Here is a 24,402-nt window from a genome sequence, read left to right on the forward strand (position 1 = left end):
ACTTTCAATCTTATTAATCTCATTTTTGATTTTTCAGGATTTCCAATTTGGTGCTCAATTGGGGATTTTTAATTTGTTCTTTTTTTAGTTTTTTTTTTCAGTTGCATGCCTAATTCATTGATCTGTTCTTTTTCCATTTTGTTGATGTAAGAATTTAGAGAAATAAATTTTCCCCTAAATACTGCTTTGGTGTATCCCATAAATTTTGGTACGTTGTCTCATCATTGTCATTCTCTTAAATGAAAATATTTATTGTTTCTATGATTTGTTCTTTGACACACTTATTCTTTAGGAATAGATTATTTAGTTTCCAATAAATTTTTAATCTATCTTTCCACTGCCGTTTGTTGAATGTAATTTTGTTTTATGATCTTTAAAGGCTACATTTAATATTTCTGCTTTTCTACATTTGATTTTGAGGGGTTTATGCCCTATTACAAGGTCAATTTTTGTGTGTCATGTGGTGCTGAGAAAAAGGTATATTCTTTTCTGTCCCTGTTCAGTTCTCTCCAAAAGTCTGTCATAGCTAACTTTTCTAATATTCTATTTACTTCCTTAGTTTCTTTCTTGTTTATTTTTGGTTGGATTTATCAAGTTCTGAGAGGGGACAGTTGAGGTCCCCCATTAGAATATCTATTGCTATCTATTTCTTTCTGTAATTCACTTAACTTCTTTAAGAATGTAATGCTGTACCACATCTATATTTAGTATCGCTTTTACTTCATTGTCTATGGTCCCTTTTAGCAAGACGTAGTTTCCTTGCTTATCTCTTTTAATTAGGTCTGTTTTTGCTCTTACTTTGTTTGAGGTAAGGATTTCTACTCCTGCTTTTTTTTTTTAACTTCAGCAGAAGCATAATAGATTCTGCTCTAGCACCTTACCTTTACTCTGTGTGTCTCTCTGCTTCAAGTGTGTTTCTTGTAAACAGTATGTTGTAGGATTCTGGTTTTTTGATCCACTCTGCTATCCACTTCTGTTTTGTGGGAGAGTTCATCCCATTCACATTCACAGTTATGAGTATTACCTGTGTATTTCCCTCCATCCTATTTTTCCTTTTGTTTGTCCTCTCTCTCCTTTCACCCTTTCCCTTCTTACCAGTGTTTTGCTTTTAACTACAACCTCACACCCTGCCCTCCTTTCTATCATTCTCGACCCACCCTCTGTTACATAATCTCCTCCTCTGCCACTTCCCAATCAGGAAAGATAGATTTCTATAATCAACTGATTATGTAAATTGTTCCCTTTTTGAGCCAATGTTGATGAGAGTAAGCAAACACTGCCCATTGTCCTCCCTCCCACCTTCCCTTTCATTGTAATAGATCTTTTATGCCTCTTCATATGAAATAATTTACTCCATTCCACCTCTCCCTTCTGCACCCAGGGTACTCCGCTTTCTCATCCCTTTATTGTTTTCTCATTCCCTCAAATTCACCTTATACCCATATCCTCTGTCTATGTATATTCTTTCTAGCTGTACTACAGTGATACAATTTTTAAGTATTACAAGCATCATCTCCTCATGTAGGGATGGAAACAGTTTAGCTCTATTGAATCCCTAATGTTTTCTGTTTCCTTTTTACCTGTTTATGATTCTTTTGTGTCTGGATATTAGAGATAAATTTTTGGGTTAATTCTGGTCTTCTTCTTATGAAAGCTTGAAATCCTTCTGTTTCATTGAATGACTATTTTCCTCCTTTATGTATTATGCTTAATTTCACCTGGTAGGTGATTTTTGGTTATCATCCTAGTTACTTTGCCTTCCAGAATATCATATTCTATGACCTCTGATATTTTAATGTTGTAGCTGCCACATCCTATGTAATCCTGATTGTGGCTCCCCCATGTCTGAATCGTTTATTTCTGGTCACTTGTAGTACTTTTTCCTTGACCTGATAGTTCTGAAATTTGGCTGTAACGTTCCTTGGAGGTGATCCACGGATTCTTTCAATGACTATTTTCCCCTCTGGTTCCAAGACATCAGGGCAATTTTCCTTGATAGTTTCTTGAAAGATGCCAGGTTCTCCTTTTGATTATGGCTTTCAGGTAGTCTAGTGATTCTGATATTGCCTCTCCTGGATCTATTTTCCCAGTCAGTTGTTTTTCCCATGAGGTATTTTACATTTTCTTCCATTTTTTTCATTCTTTAGATTTGTTTGATTGATTCTTGATGTCTCATAGAATCATTAACTTCCACTTGCCTAATTCTAATTTTTAAGATATTGCTTTCCTCAATTAGCTTTTGTACTTTCTTTTCCATTTGGCCAATTGTATTTTTTAAGGAGTTGTTTTTTTCAGTGAATTTTTGTATCTCCTTTTCCATTTGGCCAGTTCTACTTTTCATGTAGTTGTTTTCTTTTTCCAAGCTGTTGATGCTTTTTTCCCATAATTCTCTTGCATTACTCTCATTTCTTTTCCCAATTTTTCTTCTATCTCTCTTATATGATTTTTAAGTTCCTTTTTGAGCTCCTCCTTGAGTTCTTTCTGGGCTTGAGACCACTTCTCATTTTTCTTTGGGGTTTTGCTCATAGGTATTTTGACACTGTTGTCCTCTTCTTAGTTTATGTCTTGGTCTTCCCTGTCACCATAATAACTTTCCATGGTCAGATTCTTTTTGTTGCTGTTGTGTTTTGCTGATTTTTTTGGGGGGGGCCTTTTTCCTCTCTTTTAAATTTGAGCTCTGCTCTCGGGATGGAAAGGATACTGTCTCAGGCTTCTTGTGCCTGGGACTGCAGGCTGTGGCTATTTATCTGGTACTGCACTGATGTTGCCCTGAATCCCACTCAAGACTCTCATGTCTGGTGGGGAGGGGAGAGGTGTGTATCGTTGGTGTTGCTGCAGGCCATAGGCAGCTTACCTAGTGCTAAGCCAGGGCCCTAGTGATGGTATCTGGCATGTGCTGATGCTGGTGGGGTGTTTCTGTGTTTCCCCAGGGCTATACTGAAGCACATAGTAGTCTGGCTGCTGGCAGCTGCCTGGTTGTCTAGAGCTATGCTGAAACACATGGCAGAGGCCCAGGTGACTGCCTGTTTGCCTAGGCACACATAGGGTTGGTTTCTACCTGTTTACCTAGGGCTAAACCGAGGCACTAGGAGTCTGGTCACTGGAGCTTGCCTCTTTGCCCATGGCTATGCTGAAGCATGTGGCTTTTTCAGAGCTGGAGTCTGCCCATTCCCTTAGCTAAACTGAGGCACATGGTGGGGGGGTCCTGGTGTTGGTGTTTGTCTGCTCCACTGCACTGGGGCTCAGGATCTCCCATTGGTGTGCTGAAGTGGGACTTGCTGCTGGCTTGCTGGGATGCTTCCTGTGCTGGACTGCACTCCCCTTTTACCCAAGTGAGACAGACCTTTCCTGCTGATTTTCCAATTTTCTTAGGATCATCTCCTCATCTTTTTGCTTGTTCTGCTGTTCCAGGATTTGTTTTGGGGTGTAATTTTATGATTGTTTGGAGGTGAATGTGGGAGAATTATGACAATTAACTGTTTACTCCACCATCTTGGCTCTTAGAAGTCAATAAACTACCTTCTAAAGCCAGAACTGATGATTCAAGGGTTCCTAAGCCAAAACACTGCAGGTGTGCAAAAGAGGTGCCCTGCCCTTATAGTTCTTTCTTTCTTTTGGGACTGTGAGGAGGCAAGACTACTTTGAGTTACCTCTGAGAACCAAGTAGGAGGAAGGAAGACTGTCCTGTATCCCACCTGACTACATGGCTGCCTTTGTTACTTTGTATTTCTTCTTTCTTGATCTTAGTCAAAGATTTTTAATCCTTAAATAAAAATCACCTGACCCTTAAAATCTCCCTTGATATCATCCTATATTACTTCTTTCTTTCACAAACATCTTGAAAAAACTATCCATGTTTGTCATGTCTTCTTTCTACCCTGTCACTCACCTCTTCTCAACCTTCCTTGCTGAATTGTCATCCATTCTCTACACTATGGGTTGGCATATATCCTATGCCTCTTCTCTTCTTTATACCTTTTCTCATGGCATTCTCATCATCACCCATGGATTCAAATATCATGTCAATGTAGAAGTCCCTCGAATATTCAGTAACAGTCTCCTGAGTATTAGTCCAGCATTACCAAATGGCTATTGGGTATTTCTCATTGGATGTACCTTACACAACTCAAAATTATTATGTGAAAAAAAACCTCATTATTTTTACCCAGCCTCTGCTCTTTGGTAATCATTTTTTTTCAAATTACTTCTAATTAAAAACACTACCATCCTCACATTCATAATCTCAGATTCTTCTCTATCCCACACCCCATATATCCCTCTACAGCATATTTCAAATATATGTAATTTTCTCCACCTCCCTGATTTAGGCTCTCATGAGCTTTTGATAATACTATTGTGATAACCTCTCCATTCTTCTCCTTACCTTATCTCCCTTCTCCAATTCATTTTTATATATAGATGCCAGAAGCTTCAGGGGCTCCCTAGGACATCTAGGAGCAAATATAAACTCTTTTTTATGGAATTTAAAGCCCTTCACAATCTAGCTCTTCCTGCCTTTATAAACTTGTAATACATTATTACCTTTCACACATTCTATGGTCTTTACACCGGCTTCTTGTTTTCCTTCATACATGAGATTCCATTCAACCTCCGTGACTTTGCCCAGGTTGTCCTTGATCCCTGGAATGCTATATTGCTTCACCTGTGCTCCTAAAAATCACTAGCACCCTTCCAAGCTCAGCACAAAAGCCATCTCAAACTTAAAGTAATTTGTGATCCCCTTAGCTGCTGATGCCCATCTAAAAATTACATTGTATTTTCTTTGTATGCATTTTGTATTTACTTATATGTTTATGTGTCATTTATCCTGATAGAATCTAAGCTCCTTCAATGCAATGATTATCTATTTTTGCCTTTAGGTTAAGTATCCAGGATAATGATTAGCGTAAAATATAGGAATATTTAAATTACCATGAGCAAAATTTTAAAAATGTAAATTTATTGACTTATAAAATAAAAACCTAACTTTTGCATCTTTCAAAAAGATAAAAAATATGTCCTCCAGGGCAGAACCAAGATAAGTCAGGGACTCACTTGAGCTCTCCCCCAGACTCCTCCAAATATCTTTAAATAATGACTCTAAAGAAATTCTAGAGTGGTAGAACCCACAAAAAGATGGAGTGAAACAATTTTCCAGCCCAAGACAACTTAGAAGTTCAGCAGGAAAAGTCTGTTGCACTAGGGTGAGAGAGGAGCACAATCCAACGCAAGCCATGCTAGCATAGACAGGGCCCCAACAAACCAGGAGCAGGCCTTGGGGAGCCTGAATCAGTGGCAGCAGTGGCAGTTTCCAGACCTCTCAGCCCACCGATGGTAAAGGGATCAAACAACGGGTCAGAAGGAGATTTACGGGGGTCCCTTTGCTGACACCATGGGTAGGACTCTGTTACATTGCCTATATTTGGATCTGGGTCACAGCTCTGGGTCTTAGTCCCAGTGCAAGGCAGAGCACTAGCACAGCAGAGCCTGTGGCCACAGGGGAGTAGGGACCCAGGTCACAGTTCCAGAATTAAAGAGAGCACTTGTGGTCTCTCACAAACCAGTGCACAGTGCAGGAGAGTAGTAAACACACCTCTCCCTAGATCATACCACTTTTGAAAGAGCCCAAAACTTACAGGCCTCCAGAATTACCTCTGAAAATAGCCAGGCAAAAAACCTGAAGCTTGGGACAGTGCCTTCTCCACTTCGGAAGCAAAGCTCCACTTTAGCATAGTATTAAAAGTCAAGCCATAGGCTGGAAAATGAGCAAACAACACAAACAATTCTGACCATAGAAAATTACTATGGTAACAAGAAAGGTCAAAACACACATTCAGAAGAAGACAACAAAGTCAAAATTCCTGTATCCAAAGCCTCCAAAAAATATGATTTGGTCTCAGACCATGTAAGAGTTCAAAGAGCATTTTTAAAATCAAGAGGTAGAGGAAAAATTGGGAAGAGAAATGAGAGTGATGCAAGAAAATCATGGAAAAAATAGTCAACAGCTTGGTAAGGGATGCCCAAAAAAAATACTCAAGAAAATGACACCTTAAAAAACAAAATAGGCCAAATGGTAAAAGAGGCACAAAAATCCAAATGAAGAGAAAAATATCTTGAAAAGCAGAATTGGCCAAATGAAAAAAGATACACAAAAATTCACTGAAGAGAAAAACTCCTTAAAAAATAAAATTGACCAAACGGAAAAGGATGGAAAAGGCCAAATGCTCACTGAAGAAAATAATGCCTTAAAAGTTAGAATTTGGTAAGTGGAAGCTAACGACCTTATGAGACATCAAGAAACAATCAAACAAAATCAAAAGAATAAAAAAAACAAGAAAATTTGAAATATCTCATTGGAAAAACAATTGACCTAGACAACATATCTAAGAGAGATAATTTGAGAATTATTGGATTACCAGAAAGTAATGATTAAAAAAAAAAGAGCCTAGACATCATCTTTCAAGAAATTACCAAGGAAAGCTGCCCTGATATTCTAGAACCAGAAAATAAAACAGAAATAGAAAGAATCCACCCATCACATCATGAAAGAGATCCCAAAATGAAAACTTCCAGAAATATTATAGCCAAATTCCAGACCTCCCAGATCATGGAGAAAATACTGCAAACAGCCAAAAAGAAATAATTCAAATATCATGGAGTTACAGTCAGGATAACACAAGATTCAGCAGCTTCTACATTAAAGGATCAGGTAATGGGGAGGGGGTTGTTAAGGAATTAGATAATGCGGGAGGAGTTCCAGCCTCAGTGGAGCTGTGCATGTGATTACCCACAATGTAAGCAGAAAAACCCATGGGTGGTTGTATGTATGATAATGATATTATAATAAACCTCTCTATGTCATAAGTTCACCTATTTTGCTATTACTGTGCAGGTGCCTACTTAGGGAAAGTGCATTCTATTGTGTTGGGGTCCACATCCTGCTTTGGGCATCCTGATGGTGCTGCTTTCTGATTGGCTGACTATTGTGGTCCTGTCTGAGACTAGATGGATGTGGTTGTGTTTGAGTGCACGGACACACCTGCTGTTTCTGTGGGAAATATGAGTTCATGGAAACACCTGTTGTTCTGGTTAGACATATATGAGGAATTTAGGATATTGAGTCAGGGGCGGGGGCAGTGGCTAGGTAGGGGCAGTGGGCCTGCTGTTCAGTGGGATCTATGAGCCTAGGGGCCTGTGGTGTCGTTAAAGCCAGATTGTGTGGCTAAATCTGGACATTCCCGTTGTTCAATGAGGCCCATAAGGAAGTTAGAATGTTGGAGCTGGGGGCAGCTTTATTAGGATTCCATCATTCCCCCTCAAAGAGCTGGGTCTCAAATTCATTTGGAAAAAGGGCAAAGGTCTCGGCTTCTGTAGCTTCTTCAGGCTGAAAAGGGGAGTAGAGTTGTCCCTGTCCCAGTGGGTTCCAGGAAGGAGACTGACTGGAGCTGAGCATACGCCGTATCCAGGGGATGATGGGTGGGCATGGGCCAGTATCCACTGTTTGCTACCAACTGTAAGTGAATGGCTTGTAGTCTGGAAGACACAAATATGACAGGCAAATTCAATACGTAGGGCCCCAAATATAAGGAGAAAGAAACCAAGAGCCTCATGATACTATTATTTACTTTTGACATACAGGTTTATTTGATTTTGTTACTTTCCCAAAAGTTTCTACTCTGATTCTAATTCCTTTAGGAGGATCAGATGCTATTGAGGAACGACACTCTTCAGGTGGAAGTTTCCCATCCTTGAGTTCAACAGTTATATAAATGAATTTGCTTATAAGAAGCTAACTTTGCTCCGATGATAATAAAAGACTTGGGAGGACACTTTAAGTAATTAATTCCAAAACAGTGCATATCAATAAGTAGTTTATAATAAAATGTTTATACTTTTATTCCATAAGTTTCTTAAAAGTTTCTTTCAAGAAAAATGATTGCACTGAAATTCTTTTTTTCCAAACCAAACTAAAGATGTTTCTGATTTAGTTTCAGTAATTAATAGAATAACAGCTAGTTCCCTCAATCAGTTTTACCAATACCCAATTATTCTTACATAATTTTGAAACATTTAAGGACCTTATTTCATACAGGTGTATATATCTAGCAACAGGCAGTTGACTAGGCCTAATATCCATTTGTTAAGCTGTTTAGGATATAGAAAGGAATATAATTTTAGGCTGAATAACTCAGACCTTAAACACACATTTTATTATAGTAGCTTAGATGTATCCCAATCTTAGTCTATGGATAATGATTAACATTGTGTTTGTACTTTTGTTTCACAAACTTCTTTTCTCTTCGTCTAATTATTCACATATCATTCACAAAAAAATGTTCCATTTCAAGGATTTAATTTTTCACAAGACTATGCAGGCAGGCAGATGACAAGCCCAAGTACTAATTTACCCAATTGTTTGGTATATGGAATGACACTGAAAGCAGCATGATCTCACATACTTACATTGTGCACATATCTTTCACTGACCACTAGCCTTGATTATAGAAATTTGCTATAAAAGGAAAAAGTAGGAACATGATTATGCCAGATATAACATGGTTAGCCCTGTTTGAATTCAGATAAGAGTCACAATTATCAATTTCACCTCATAGCCAGACTCAGGAGTAGCCTGGTAGGAAACATTCCCTTTCAAAGGAAAACTGGGAAAATTGAGCCAGGAGGGTCCTATCTTAGATTAAGGTTAACATTGTCATCTTGGCTTTTGCCAGAAGGAAAGCTCCACCTGTAACAGGATCACATTCCTTCTGAGTAGTTTGTGGAATTTCTCTCAAATACTGATTTAATGCAGACAACTATACCTAGATTCAAACTCCAAATAAAATCATTATAGTCCCAAGGGCTTTTACCTCAAATGGCAAGTCTCACCAATCACAGCTTAGGGCTGCATACAATTGTTTTTACTTTTATAGAGTTGCAATAAGCAATAAAAATTTACCATGACTTACGTTCATAAGAGATTTCACTTAACATCCTTCATTTGTTTTTCTTTCCTTTTCAAGTTTAAATTTATCCTGGTACAAAGATAAATCATTAGAAATCATTTCTGTGTTATACATAAACTTGAAAATTCTGAGCAAGCCAAGTTCATTGTTTGGGAACTCCATAACCCAAGCAAGCTCTTCTTTCCTGGGGCAGATGACCTTGCCCACCATATGGTTTCCGGAGATCTGGAAAGTTTACAAAATAAGGGGAATCAGCAGGGACTCCAGAGAAGAGGCTGCCTGTCCACCACATGATAGTCTTCCTCTGGACTAATGAAGATCACATACTTTCTATGTGTCAAGTCCTCTGTTTTCAATCTTAACTTAATTTATTTTGCCCTGGCTGATTTTTTTTTTTTGCCAGAATGTCTTTCAGAGTTCCCATATTTTATTTTTAGGATCCCACTATACGGTATTTGGCACATAGGTCCTCTAGTCACCTCCCCCCATATCCCTACATTGGAGGCAACCTTGGCCATCTTCCTGGGGAGGGAGTAGAGAGTATCCACCTCATCTATCATTAGAGCTGCTGTGGGACCAATTTTAGGTTTTAACATTATAACAATAACCCCAAGTAACTTAGTTAATGATCTTACAGTTTTTATAAGTGACAGCCAAATTGTTTTCGTTGTAAGACAGGGTTAGCAGGCTTTAATAAAATAACATAACTGGTTTTAAACAATCTTTTCCACTGCCTTTTAGTTTCAAAAAAATTCAAATTAAAAATTGCTTTGTCTAACACCATTACTGGCTCACAATGGTCACTCAAATTTTACAACATAAGAGAATTTTACAACAATTTAGAATACCACAAACAACAAATTTCAGATGACATTAATTCCATTTCCAAATCATCACGTATAAAAATTATTGATTTTCCTGGCTGGCTTCTTACCTCGTACTGCTCTGGCCCATCCACCTTTCCCCTCTCCCCACAGTTGTAGACACTGCTGAGTCTGAGGCTGCAGCTGCTTGCCTGGGGGGCAGGTTTCAGGATGTCTAAGGACCCAGGTACATTGCCAGTGGGGCCCCCATTGTAGTTGATGCACCTCCCCCTCCTTCCTTTTGCTAAGTGGGGGAGGGTGACCCAAATTCCTTACCATTCTCCAGCACTCTCGTTTCTTAATCTGATCTAGGATAAGAGGAGTTAACAGAATCTGCTAAGATGTTTTTAACTGTTCTAACTTTTCACTGTAGCCTTACCTGGTCAGAGCTAGGACCACAGGAAAAAGGATCTTAAGACTTTTTTTTAACTTTTACTCAAGTAAACTTCACTTCTGTGTCCACCTCTTAAAAACTCCCACTCCAAGAGTGGGAGCCTTGAACCTGCCAGTCAAGGTGAGTGGACTCTAGAAAAGATCTAGTTGGCACCTAGTCCTTTCTCCCCAGTACTGGAGAGCTCAAAGGCTCTCTTTTTCAGATCTATGCATTTTCCAAATTTATCTAAATGCCAAATAATATAATAAATTCTAGCTCATCTTAAACACCAAATTAGGACAGACAACATTTCATTTAAAATGTAACCAGGATAAATTCAATTACCTGGATTTATATTCCAAGTGATCCTCAATTACCTTTGGCTGTGTTCCAATTAACAAGACCCTTTTCGCTTTCTGTCACCCAGGAAAGGGTTAAGTTCTAGTCCTATTCCAAGGTGCAGCCTTGAAACCTGCCTCTCTTTGATCAGTGAAGTGACCCTTTTCCTCTTAAATAGATCTGAGGGGAATAGTTTCCCTGTTTGTTTGTTTTTTTGTCTATCCCTCCAAGTCCAGAAAGTCTAGAACTTGGCCAGAATCCAAGAATGTAGAGAGAGAAAAAATTTTTGCCAGCAACCTTTTCTTTAAGAGATGCTCATCAATCTTTCCAGCCCAGGTTCAGTTTTTTCCTTTTCTGACTGGCTGCATTTAAAATCTTACAAGGTGGCAGACTCAGAGATTTTCACACAGACGCAGAGCAGACAAATAAAAACAGAAAGCACACATAGTGATAACTTTTCTTGGTTCTCTAGATCATATTGAGACCAGGCTCTATTACAGTTTATTAGTCATGTGGGATGGGAGCAGGAACTGAATGCCAATAAGCCTAAGGAAATCCCTGCTATAGACAAATTCATCTCTTCTGTGATGTCTCACCAGAAGGATGAGAAAAAAATTAGTTCAGAAAAAACTCCCCAAGAAATTCCCAAACATAGCATCTTCTGTCCAGAGGGAATTTTCCGTCCACAAAGGCCTTGGGCACTAGGGTCCAAGCAATCTAGTCAAACCTTCCTAGGCATTTGAAGGACCTCCCAGCTAAGAGAAGGGAAAAAGATAGGTTTACCTTTGAATTAGAGGGGGTCTGACTCAGACACCCTGATGGAGGATGGGGTGTCAGAGTCAGAGACTCTGTCCACCCATGGATGCCAAAAACCATCGAGGTTTCATGATGTGTTGCAGTGGCACCTTATTAAAGAATTTAGTATGACCATCTCTAATCCAAGTACAGGCATTTGTTGAGGATTGATGCCCCTCAGAATTAGGCTAGCTTCCAAGAGGAACCTGCAACTTCAGTGAAAGCAAAACAGATTTTTATAGGGTAAAGATGCAATTACATAACAGAAATTATGAATATTTTAAAAGGCAGGAGAGATTTGTCAAGGGATTAGGTAATGAAGAGGGGTATGTTAAGGAATTAGGCAATGGGGTTCCAGTTTCAGTGGAACTGTGCATGTGATTACTCACAAAGCATATAGAAAAACCTATGGAGGGGGGCTTGTATGTATGATAATGATATTATAATAAGCCTTTCTACATCATAAGTTTACCTAAAGGACAGTTTTTGCTGTTACTGCACAGATGCCTACTTAAGGAAAGTCCCTTCCATTGTTTTGTGGTCCACATCTTGCTCAGGCATCTTGGTGGTGCTGCTTTCTGATTGGCCAACTATGGTTCTGTCTGAGACTAAATAGATGTGGTTGTTGTGGTTGAGTGCCTGGACACACCTGCTATTTCTGTGGGAAACATAAGGAATGGGTGTGGGGACAGTGCCGAGCTACAGGCAGTGGCTGGGATTCCATCACATGGACAATGACTGCTGTTTCTGTGAGAAATATGAGTTCATGGACACACCTGTTGTTCTGGTTAGGCATATATGAGGAAGTTAGGATATTGAGTTGGGGGGCAGCCAGGTAGGGGCAGTGGGCCTGCTATTCAGTGGGATCTATGATTGAGCCTAGGGGCCTGTGGTGTGGTTAAAGCCAGATTGTGTGGCTAAATTTGGACATGCCTGTTGTTCAGTGAGGCCCATAAGGAAGTTAGAATGTTGGGGCTAGAGGAAGCTTTATTAGGATTCCATCAGGGGGGAAAAGGATGGAGGGAAATACATAGTTGGTAATCATTACCAACCAAATTTTTACAGTGAGTTTCTCTGATAAAGACTTCACTTCTCAAACATATAGAAAAGTGAATCAAATTTATAGAAATAAGTACCATTCCTCAACTGAACAATGGTCAAAGGATAGGAACAGGCAGTTTTCAGACAAGTAATAAAAGCTATCTATAGTCATTTGGGGGAAAAAATGCACTGACTATTGGTGAGAGAAATGCAAATTAAAACAACTCTGAGCTACTACCTCGTACCTGTCAGATTGCTTAATATGACAGAAAGGGAAAATGACAAATGTTGGAGGAGACATGGGAAAATATATTATTGATGTAGTGGTATTCAATCATTCTGGAGAGCAATTTGGAACTAAGCCTGAAGGGCTATAAAACCATGAATGCCTTTTGACCAAGCAATACCACAACCAGGTCTGTATCCCAAAGAGACAAAAAACAAAAAGGAAAAGGACCTATGTGTACAAATTTATAGCAGCCCTTTTAGTGGTGGCAAAGAAGTGGACATTGAGATGTCCATCAATTGAGGAATGGCTGAACAAGCTGTATATGATTGTGATGGAACAGTATTGTGCTATAAGGAATGATGAGGAAGATATTCTCAGAAAAACATGGAAACACTTACATGAACTGATGGAAGGTGAAATGAGAAGAACCAGGAGAACACTGTACACAGTAACAGCAATATTATATGATGGTCTACTCTGAATAACTTAGCTATTCTCAGCAGTACAATGCTCTTAGACAATTCTGTAGGATATATGATGAAAGGTGCTGTCCATCTCCAGAGAAAGAACTGATAAGCCTGAATTCAGATCAAAGGTACTTTTTCTTTACTTTATTTTGTTTGGAGGGTTTTGTCTGTGTTTTTTTTTTCACAGAATGATTTACATGGAAATGTGTTTTGCATGACTACACTATGTCAAATTGCTTGCCTTCTCAATGAAGGGGAGGAAGGGAAAGAATTTGGGACACAAAACCTGGAAAAAAAAGAATTTTAAATTTGTTTTTACGTGTAAAAGGGAAAAAAAATATTAAATAAGAAAAAAAGAAAAATAAATATGTCCTCCAACTGCTGCAATCACTTGTTTTAGCATGATGTGGCAGAGTTTACAAGATTCTGATATGTATTCTTTAATTCATCATGAAACTATACTTCTATCTTACTGAATATTAAGTGTCACTTTGATTAATAGACTATTTTTCTAAGCTTTGATTAGAGCCCATATTTTTTCCTGTGGAGTTTAAATGAGTCAAGTTCCCAGCCCATTGAAGTATGTTTATCTCTATCCCTTAAATAAATTTCTTCACCTTTCATGATATGTGGCATGATTCAAGGTTGTGTTGTGCTATTCCATATTCGCTTGGGAATTTCTAAAATTTCAAAATTATTCTCTTTTTCAGTATATCAATATATGTGTCAGAGTTTATCATTCCATAAAAGACTTCCAAGCCCATTCTGTGAGGGACTGTCTGATGTTGACTACTGCCAAGTGAAAGTTGTGGCAAGATGGGGTAGGAACAAGATATTAGGAAGTAACCAGAGCTCACGCTCCCGAGGCAGGGGCTGTGCTAAGCGGAGTTGTGGTGAACTGGGATGGGAACTGGATACAGAGAAGTAACCGGAGCTCATGTTCCTGAGGCAGTGGGCAGTGCTATGTGGAGCTGTGATAAGCTAGGGAAGGAACAAGATACAAGGAAGTAGCCAAAGCACGTGCTCCTGAGGCAGGGGGTTGTGCCACGTAGGAGTGGGATGGCAGAGAACGAGTTCCTTTGTCTAGTCCTCTTCCCTAGGTGCAACGTTAACCCCAGACGCCTCCTTCCTGTGTCCTTCCTGACTTCCTGGGTCACGTACTTTCCCTTTGTGTAGCACTGACCCCAGACGCCTCCTCCCGGTAACTGGGCCTGACTTCCTGGGTCACGTACTTTCCCTTTGTCTATGCACTAATCCCAGACGTCTCCTTCCTGTATCCGGTCCTAGCCTCCTACGTCACTTCCTCTCCCTTGGTGCGCTAAACCCAGACATCCCCTTCCGGTATCTGATCCTACAATCAATGACTAATAGGCGGGCTGAGGAGGAGGGGCTAAGTAGGTACTTAAGGAACGGTAGGGATTGGAGCTCCCTCTCTCTCTCTTTTGCTCCTGCTCTGTTGCTCTGGCCTTCCTGCTTGGCCTTGCTGTGATGGCCTCTGAATAAAGCTCGAGTGTTGGCACCTCCTGATCAGCTCGTCTCTGTGTGTTTATCTGGGTGGGCACCGAAGACTGGTAAGTAGTATGACTCTGGCAGCCTGCTCCTTATAGGAGGAGAGTGCACGGCGCGGCCGGCACACCATTCAAAGTAAAAAAAATCCTAAAACAGTTTTGGGAGGAGGTTGTTTTAGAGTGTGATGAAGATGCTGGTTTACCTGGACTTCTGATAATATATTTGGTATAGCTTTGAAGGAAAAAGTGAGTTTCATCAGAAAAAATAACTTTTTTTTCCAAATTTTCAGCAGTTTAGTCTTTGTGTTGTATTGGATATGAAAAACATTTTTCTCCTTCATAGCAATAGTTAAAAGCTATTTTTAAATTGGTCTTTTTCTTGTTCTGCCAACTTTAAAAGAAGAAGCCTATATGGAGAAATGATTAACAACCCCTCTAGCCATCAAATCTTCTTGAAGGTTGTTGCTTGTTTTCTGAGGATTAATTAGACAACCTCAAAGCAATGGTTTGTCAGTTCTTAGTTTTGTTGGGGGGAGGGGGGTTTGTTTGTTTGTTTCAATTATACTGTCCTTTGATCTTTGGTAAAACTGATTCTACTTAATTTTGCCATTGAACAATCCCTGAAACACATGATTTTACTATACCAAAAGCCACTGCAATAGTTCTAATGGTCATTGAAGTGCTATAACTATTGAACGTTTCATTGGAGTAAAATACATTCTTTAAAATAATAGCATTATAAATACAAAAAAAGAGAGAAAAGAAACGTGTGTATCAGACAAAATCCAAAATTCTACTGGCAGAGAACTGAACTAAAGTTAGAAAACCAATTCAAATCAGGTTCATCTAGTCACGATCAAACATTCTTAGTCATTCCAGTGTCAACAGAATCAATAGAATGTGACCATTTGGCTATCACAAAATAAAGTCATATCAAAATTATTGTTTTCCCAAGTGAGCCACACCACACTCTTGGTGCCTAATAAATGCCTTTTGACTGATGGATTAATGGATCAATGTCAAGTCTTTAGTAAAGTACTAACAGATATAGTCTCAACTATGATGGACTAGCCACTTGTCTCAATGACTATTTTATGGAGAACTCACACAGAGCAAGTGCTCACATAGTGGTTAGAAGAGATGATACAAGGACACTCTCAAGGTCCCTCTTAAGAACTTTGGAATTGATTGTGTGACATGGCAGACACTGGCATGGGACCGCTCAGTATAGCATGCCCTCATCAGAGAAGGTGCTATGCTCTATGAGCAAACCAGAATTGAAGTAGTTCAAAAGAAAAACAAGATACCCTAATTTAGGGGCAGCTAGGTGGTACAGTGGATAGAGCACCGGCCCTGAAGTCAGGAGGACCTGAGTTCAAATCCAGTCTCAGACCAAACACTTGACACTTACTAGCTGTGTGACGTTGGACAAGTCACTTAACCCCAATTGCCTTAAAAAAAGGTACCCTGATTTAGAGAATACACCCCAAATGTTCACATGGAATATTTGTGCCAGACCTGTGGTAGAACATTCCAAGCTTATATTGGTCTAATCAGCTACGGTTGGGTGCATTGTAATTTGACTCTAGCATAGTGATGTCTTTTTGGTCCTCTTCAAGAATGAAGGACAACAACCAACCAACAGATATAGTAATGCATTGGCATCACCAGTGTATTAGCAGGATAAAATAAAGACCTCCAGTATATTGGGTAAATGCTATAGAAGGATATAAAGAATTCAAACAATTATGGAGCGAAGTAAGACAGCCTTTAGGTTTAGCATTTGCTAATAGCTACTATTTGTACCAAAGTATTAACAATAAAAATTAAATCATTGCTCTACCAAAGTATCAAAAGATAAACAGTAGAAGACTGCTATATGTAAACAAAAAAATGAAGATTTAGCATATATGATGTTTCATTTTATAACTAAGGATAACATGAAAGTTAATGTTGTTATAATCAAGTTGATTTGGTATCTTAGATTGTAAAATGTCATTGTTGGAAAAGACCTGTGTAAAGATACAATCACAACCACCTGCCCAATAAGCAAATCCTTTTCATAATATTCCCTTGAGATCATGTCTGAGTATCTCAAGTAAGCAGTACTTGCCATGAAGTTCATTCAGTTTTTGAACACAAAACCTAATTATTCTTTATGATGAGCCAAAACTTGCCCTTGGTTTGTACAGGACAAGTCTAATCAATCCTTCCACATGATGACTTTCCAAGTGTTTGATGATAGATGTAATTCTTCCTGTAATGCCCAACAATTTCAATGATGTTAAAATCAAACAACTAAAACTAATGGGAAAACTGTGAAAGGTGAGAAAGGTTTTACAAGAACTCCTTGTTGCCTTCTTTCCACTAAAAAATATTCATTTCTGCACAGGCTGGTCTAGAGTACTATGGAAAATTCCTCCTTTGAGACAATGCTTCATCTTCTTCAGTGAATTCAGGGATGCCTGCTTCAGCTTAATGTTCCCCAAAATTAAAATAAATGAGTGGCCTGAGGGGTAGATGGCAGCAATAATCTCACCAAATATCACTGCTAGTTCTTTCTGTGGAAGAAAGTAGCTGGATGTTGTTATGAGAAAGGCCAAACAGTAAATGACAAAGAGAATGAGGAAAGAAATCACAGCTTTCATGGCTCTCAAATGGATCTCTGTTCTGGGATCTCTAGCATCCGTGGCATTGAGCTTTATCTTCCTGGTATGTTTCCACAAGGAGAGGATTAACAGGCAAAATGAGATCACAGACAGGGTAAAAGGCAAGAGAGTCTCCAGATTGAGGAAAATCAGGGTGTTAAAATAGACAGAATTACCTGTATAATTTCTCTTGTTCTTTCTGCTTCCCCAGCCCTTGAAATCTTCATTAAATTTCTCTGTTATTAGGAGACTAATGAGTACAGTTTTAAGTAAAGATGCCAGTAGAATTATGAGGATCACTGTGTTAATTCTCCACTTCAGCCAGAGAAAAAGGGGATGGGAGAAATTGGCTATCTTCAAACAGTAGAATATGCTAAGGCAGGTAGCAAAGCAAACACTTAACTGGTTGGTGATTGTCCAGACACTGTCTATAAGTTTCAAAATATTTTCACAGTCAAATGCCTCTGGATAAAGAATCGTTATAAAACCATTTAATAGTATCACAAACAATAGGCCAATTCTGGAGATGGCTAGGCTGGTGAGAATTAAATCAACCAAGTAGATTTTCCTTTTCTTGATCCAGTCAATGAAGTTCACCAGTCCAATGAATCCATTCCCCAAAATCCCCATTATGAACTCTCCACCTATCATGATCAGAAAGATGGTCTCCACTGCATCTAACATGTCTGCTGAGAGAAAACTCCAATGTCTAATATCACAGCTTTTGTATTAATTTTCAACTAACTTATTGAAGAGAGGTATCTATGTCATTGACCTTTTGCAGTGATTCCTTTTTCTCTCTCTTTATTGTGTCCCCTGTATCCAGAGAGAAATTTTGACCTATATTTTTGTATAAGGTTAGAGTTGTTTTCATAAAATTTCCTTATTCTTTGCAAGTACATTGACCTATATATGGGTTTCTGGGAGGAAACTATGTGCCTTTCTATTTCCACTGCAGCCTGTGATTTTGCATGCACCATGATAACTGAAGGGTTGGGCTTCTATTTGCTTACATGAAAATAGGAAAAGATTCCCTTTCATCACTTTTGCATATTCCTTTTGAAGATACTTTGCATACAGTTCAGACTCATCATCAGTTTAACATATGAATCACATGACCCCCCAAATAATCCATATTCTTGACAATGAAGCAAATCTGAAAATGAACTTCATTATTGCTACCAGCAATGAATATTTATAAAGGCTCATAGGTCAGAATTAGAAATTATTGGAACAGTGAGCATAATACACATATATGCGAATATATATACAATTCAGGCTCAAAAGGAAGATTTTCTTCAATTATAGCTATAATTTAGAGAGGAAAACATTCAAATTCTAATACATTATGAGAATTCATATTCTCCTCAATCAGTGATCATTTACTCAAGAGTAACTTTTTATTAAACACTACTCAGAATAAAAAATAAATCATGTAATTGAATTTAAAGTTCTCTTTCACAATACAGAAGCAGTTTTCTGATTATTATTTAATCTGCTTTTTGAGAGAGATGAAGCAATCTATTTTCATTATGTCATTCCAATTTCACTCTCTCATGAATGTAAGCTCCTAGAGGACAGAGACTGTTTTCTCTTTGCTCATATTTATATTCTCAGGCTAAGCACAGGGTCCGGCATGTAGTTAGCTTAATAATAGCATGTAGTCAGTAGTTGGCTGACCTGGTGGCTTTATGTAGAAAGCAGTGCTTAAGCTGAGTTTTGAAGGAAAGTAGGGATTCCAAGAGGTGATGGTGAAGATGAAGTCCATTTCAGAGACAGGCAGCACAAAGGAAAGGAAACCTTTGATTTCTTTACTCCTACTGATACAGATCATTCTTTGATTTTAAAGACATGAATTTTAATTCTACCTAAATTAATTTACTTATCCAGTGCCATACCAATCAAACTACCAAAAATTATTTTATAGAGCTAGAAAAAAAACAAAAACAAAATTCATCTGGAAGAACAAAAGGTCCAGAATATCAAGGGAACTAATGAAAAGAAATGCAAGGGAAGGTGGCCTAGCTGTACCAGATTTTAAATTGTATTATAAAGCAACAATCATGAAAACTACTTAGTACTAGCTAAGACATAGAGTGCTGGATCAGTGGAATAGTTAGGTGTGCAAGACACAATAGTGAATGACTATAGTAACTCACTATTTGATAAATCCAGAGACTCCAGCTTCTGGGATAATAACTCACTATTTAACAAAAACTGCTGGGAAAACTGGAAAATAGTATGACTGAGACTAGACATACAGCAACATCTTATACCCTATACCAAGATAAAGTCAAAATGGACACATGATTTAGATATAAAGACTGATACTATAAGCAAACTAGGAAAGCAAGAAATAGTTTACCTATGGATCTATGGAGAAGGGAAGAATTTATGACCAAACAAGAGATAAGGAACATTATGAAATGCAAAATGGCTGACTTTGATTACATTAAATTGAAACATTTTTTGCACCAAGTCAATGCAACCAAGATTATAAGGGAAGCAGAAAACTGGGAAACAATTTTTACAGCCAGTGTCTCTGATAAAAGCCTCATTTCTAAAACATATAGAGAATTGAGTTAAATTTATAAGAATACAAGTCATTCCCCAATTGATAAATGATCAAAGGATATGAACAAGCAGTTTTCAAGTGAAAAAATTAAAGTTATCTATAGTCATATGAAAAAATGCTCTAAATCATTGAAATGAGCAGAACTGGGAGAATATTTCACATGGTAAAAACCACATTGTGCGATGACTGACTTTGATAGGCTTAGCTTTTCTCAACAATGAAAGGATCTAAGATAACTCCAAATGACTCACGATAGCAAATGCTATTCACATCCAGAGAAAGAACTATGGAGTCTGAATGCAGATGGAAGCAATCTATTCGCTCTTCTTTTCTTTTGTTGTTTTGTTTTGTTTCTTCTTTCTCATGGTTCCTCCCATTAGTTCTAATTCTTCTTTTCATCATGACTAATGTGAAAATATGCTTAATATGAATGTGTAAGTAGAATCTATATCAGATTGCATGCCGTCTTGGGAAGCGGGGAGAAGAGGGAGGGGGAGAAAATTTAAAATTCAAAATCTTATGGAAGTGAATGCTGAAAACTAAAAATAAATAAATAAATTATAAAAAAAGACATGAATTTTATCAGGAGAAGTTTGGAGTCATTGATTGAAAGTGCTGAGCAATATTTCCTATACAATCCAACCTAATTTCCTCTTGTCACTTAATTTGGCAGCCTAACTTGTTTTTTTTTTTAATCTATATTACTTGTTCAAGTTTCACTTATTAATGAATTAAATACCCATTAACCTAAATAACAAAGTCTGGAGAATATGTATTTTTCATATACTTTGTTGGTTTAGTGTAGATGGTTAGATCTGATGAGATTTTATAAGATTTTATTTTATGTATTATAAAATGATATTGCCCACAAGTAGAAACATTTGAAGGACCTCTGACAACTGCCCTGCTGCTGTCTCTCTTCTACCCATTTGGAACAGTGACCCTCCAGAACACACTTACAGAACCCATACTCACCCCTCACCACATCTAATTTGCTCAGCTTTAGAACTCTGCCTTTGGGCTGTTCCTCATTGGCAGGTGAATACAAACTCACTTATAACCTACTCTATCTAGATAGTTTCAGATTATACTATATGCTTCTTTCAGACATTTGCAGAGAAATCAAAATCAAGGCCTCCTTAGTCACCTTGTCATCTGCCTCATAGCTGTGTGTTGAGCCACCACACCCTTGAACCTTCTGCTTTGAGAACATTAGTCACATTTATACTACCATTGATATTAGAATGAGACTGTCTCATGGCTCTATTCATAATCCCTGTGATTCTTCAAACCAAAATTCTCTTCTTTGGCCACCATTATCCTTATTACTTCCCCTGTTAGAATATAAACTCCTTGAGGACAGGACCTATCTTGGTTTTGTATTTGTATCCTTCATTGCTAGCACAGTCTGGCACAAAGTAAAGACTTAATATTTTTTTTAATACATTCATTCATTCATTCACCTCACTATCAATAGGGGGTACCTCCTTAATTTGGACTTCATTTTAGGCAGTCTCCTTGACACCTCCATGGAAAACCACTTTGGTGAGTACATATCACTCTATATAATTCTTTCTTTCATGTCAATGGTCAGTGAATAGAGTAAAATTATCTAAGTAATTACATCTGTCCAGGAATCTTGGATGAATTTGATGTATGTACCCATAATCATTCACTCAGCCTCAGTCCCACAACACTTTGTCTAGCTGGTTTCTATCCTCCCAGAACACTTCTAAATGAACCTTAGGATTCACCTCTTCACAGATCATTATGTCAAACTTAATTGGTCTATTTTTTAATCTTAGGATAATTCTTAGTCTGTCAGAAAGTTTCCTGATGGCTTAGTAGACTTTTGGTTCTATACTCCTGTTACTACATATAATCATCTAACTAAATTATCTTTCTTTTGATGAATGGATGAAGAAGGTAATGAAGACAGGTAAATATAACATTATTCCCATAACCTCAAAAATCAGAATATATGAACCTGACATATAAGCAAATGCCTAAATTCACAAAAGACAATATCTTTTTTTTCAAGAAGTTTTACTTAAAGTAGGAGAGTAGACAAAGGAGATGGTAGAAAGAAACTACTGGCTTTTTCTTCTGATTGAAGTATTTGGGTAGAATGACTCCCACAGAGGAATCTTCTAATTTGAGACCAAGTTATTTATTTTCCTAAAAAAGCAAAAAGCCATACCTTTTAAGAAGATGGGGGGGGGGCAGTTAGGTGGCGCAGAGGATAGAGCACCAGCCCTGGAGTCAGGAGGACCTAAGTTCAAATCCAGCCTTAGACCCTTGCCACTTACTAGCTGTGTGACCCCAGGCAAGTCATTTAACCCCATTGCCTAGCCAAAAAAGAAGGAGGAGGAGGAGGGGGGGGGGGGGGAGGAGGGGGGGGGGGAGGGGGGGAAGGGGAGGAGGGGGGAGGAGGGGGGAGGGGGGAGGAGGGAGGAGGGGGAGGAGGAGGAGAAAGAAGAAGAAGAAGAAGAAGAAGAAGACGAAGAAGAAATGTGCATTTGGGGTAGGGGGGACTTCCAGGAGCTAAGATGGTGGAGTAAGCAGGAAATCACCCTAACTTTCCCAGATTTACCTCCATACAATCAGAAAACAGTGCCCCAAAGCAAATCCTGGAACACCAGGGTAATTACAAGATGGGGTGAAACATTCTTTTAGCCCAAGAAACTTGGAAGGTCCACAGAAGAGGTGTGTCTCACTGGGATAAATAGAGAGCATAGTCCAGGACAGGAAGCATACCAGCAACCCAGTAGCAAGCCCCACCTCAGCAATCCAGCAGGACATCCTGAGCCACAGTGTGGCGGAGCAGGCAAATGCCAACACCACAACCACCCCTCTCCTGCTCCCCCATCCCATGCCTCAGCATATCCAGGGGAACAAGCAGACACCAGCTCCTAGAACCACCATGTACTTCAGCATAGCCCTGGGGAAACAGGCAGCTGCCAACAGCTAGACTGTCAAGTGCTTCAGGGTAGCCCCCAGCAAACAAGTAGACATCAACACCACACCCCATAGCTGCCTAAACAGGCAGACACCAATGCTTGGACCCCCCCCATATAACCCAGAATACCCAAGTGAACAGGCAGCCTCCAACACAGGGACTACCACATGCTTCGATACAGCACTGGGCAAACAGATGTCAATGCAGGGATCAGCACATGCCAGACATCAGCACTGGGACCCAGGCTCAGTACCAGGTGAGCTGTCAGACCCAGCCATCCCATCCCATCCCATCCCATCCCATCAGCACAGCACCAGAGAGAAGGGTGCTTCCAAAAAAAGGGTCACTGGGGGGCCTCAGGGCAACATCAGTGCAACACCAGCCAACAGTCAGAGTCTGCAGCCCCTTGCACAAGAAGTTTGGGACAATGCCACCACAGGAGCAGAGTACAAATTTAAAAGTAAGGGAAAAGACCAGAAAAGATGAGGAAAATACAACTAAAAAGAATCTAAACCAGAGAAAATTATTATGGTGCCAGGGATGATCAAGAAACAAACTCAAAAAAGTACAACAATGCCAAAACACCTATGGGCAAAGCCCCAAAGAAAAACTGGAATTGATCACAAGCCCAGAAAGAACTCATGTAATAGCTTTTTAAAAAGTAGCTTAAAAATCAAATAAGAGAGGTAGAAGAAAAATGAGGAAAAGATATGACAGACCTTAACTGGAACAAAAAGGAATAAATCTTTCTCAGCAGCACATGGCACCTATGCAAAAATTGACCATGTATTAGGGCATAAAAATCTCAAAATCAAATGTAGAAAGGCAGAAATATTAAATGTATCTTTTTCATATCATAATGCAGTAAAAATTACATTCAACAAAGAGAATTAATTGGAAACTAAATAATCTAATCCTAAAGAATAAGTTGGTCAAAGAACAAATCATAGAAATAATCAATAATTTTGTCAAAGAAAATTATAACAATAAGGAAACATACCAAAATTTATGGGATACAACAATAGTTAGGGGAAATTTTATTCTCTACATTCTTACATCAACAAAACAGAAGGATCAGATCAACTAATTGGGCATGCAACAAAAAAAACTAGAAAAAGAACAAATTAAAAATCTCCAAATTTAAAAATTATACCAAACTATTGGGCTAATAAATAAAATTAGGAGCTAGTTTTATGAAAAAACCCAATAAGATAGATAAGCCATTGGTTAATTTAATTTTTTTAAAAAAGAAGAAAACCAAATATCCAATATCAAAAATGAAAAGGGTCAGATCACCACCAATGGAGAAGAAATTAAAGCAATCATTAGGAAATATTTTGCCCAGTTTTATGCCAGTAAGTCTGACAATCTGAATGAAATTGATGAATATTTTTTAAAAACTATATCAATTACCCAGATTAACAGATGAGGAAATAAAATGCCTAAATAACCCTATCTTAGAAAAAGAAATTGAACAGCCATTAAAGAATTCCCTAAGAAATGATCTCCAGGGTCAAATGGGTTCACAAATGAATTCTACCAAACATCAAAAAATATTAATTCCAGTATTATATAAACTATTTGGGAAACAGGTAAAAAAAAAGTCCTACCAAATTCCTTTTATGACACAAATATGGTGCTT

At 38.5% G+C, this 24,402-nt stretch overlaps 1 protein-coding gene across 1 annotated transcript; it reads right to left on the reverse strand.

Moving 5' to 3' along the window:
• Positions 1–2,873: 2,873 nt before the first annotated feature.
• Positions 2,874–17,910, reverse strand: LOC114046140 (taste receptor type 2 member 7-like). Its single transcript, XM_027866399.1, has 5 exons — positions 16,996–17,910; positions 11,623–11,633; positions 9,898–9,978; positions 5,318–5,487; positions 2,874–3,031 (listed from the first exon to the last, which is right to left on the reverse strand). Exons 1-5 carry the CDS (start codon positions 17,908–17,910, stop codon positions 2,874–2,876), a joined length of 1,335 nt encoding a protein of 444 aa, XP_027722200.1.
• Between the last annotated feature and the right edge of the window lie 6,492 nt (positions 17,911–24,402).

Source organism: Vombatus ursinus, unplaced genomic scaffold (genome assembly GCF_900497805.2).
Source record: "Vombatus ursinus unplaced genomic scaffold, bare-nosed wombat genome assembly UNPS02014781.1, whole genome shotgun sequence".
NCBI classification, from domain to species: Eukaryota; Metazoa; Chordata; class Mammalia; order Diprotodontia; family Vombatidae; genus Vombatus; species Vombatus ursinus.

Excerpts from the sequence above, each read along its gene's own strand:
- LOC114046140 (XM_027866399.1), bottom strand. The coding sequence starts at position 17,910 with ATGTTAGATGCAGTGGAGACCATCTTTCTGATCATGATAGGTGGAGAG. Across the intron at positions 5,488-9,897 it reads ATGGGCCAGAGCAGTACGAG|GCTCTGCTGTGCTAGTGCTC; the intron begins GTAAGAAGCCAG and ends CTGTGGCCACAG. Across the intron at positions 3,032-5,317 it reads TACCATCGGTGGGCTGAGAG|GCAAACAGGCAGTCACCTGG; the intron begins GTCTGGAAACTG and ends ATGTGTGCCTAG.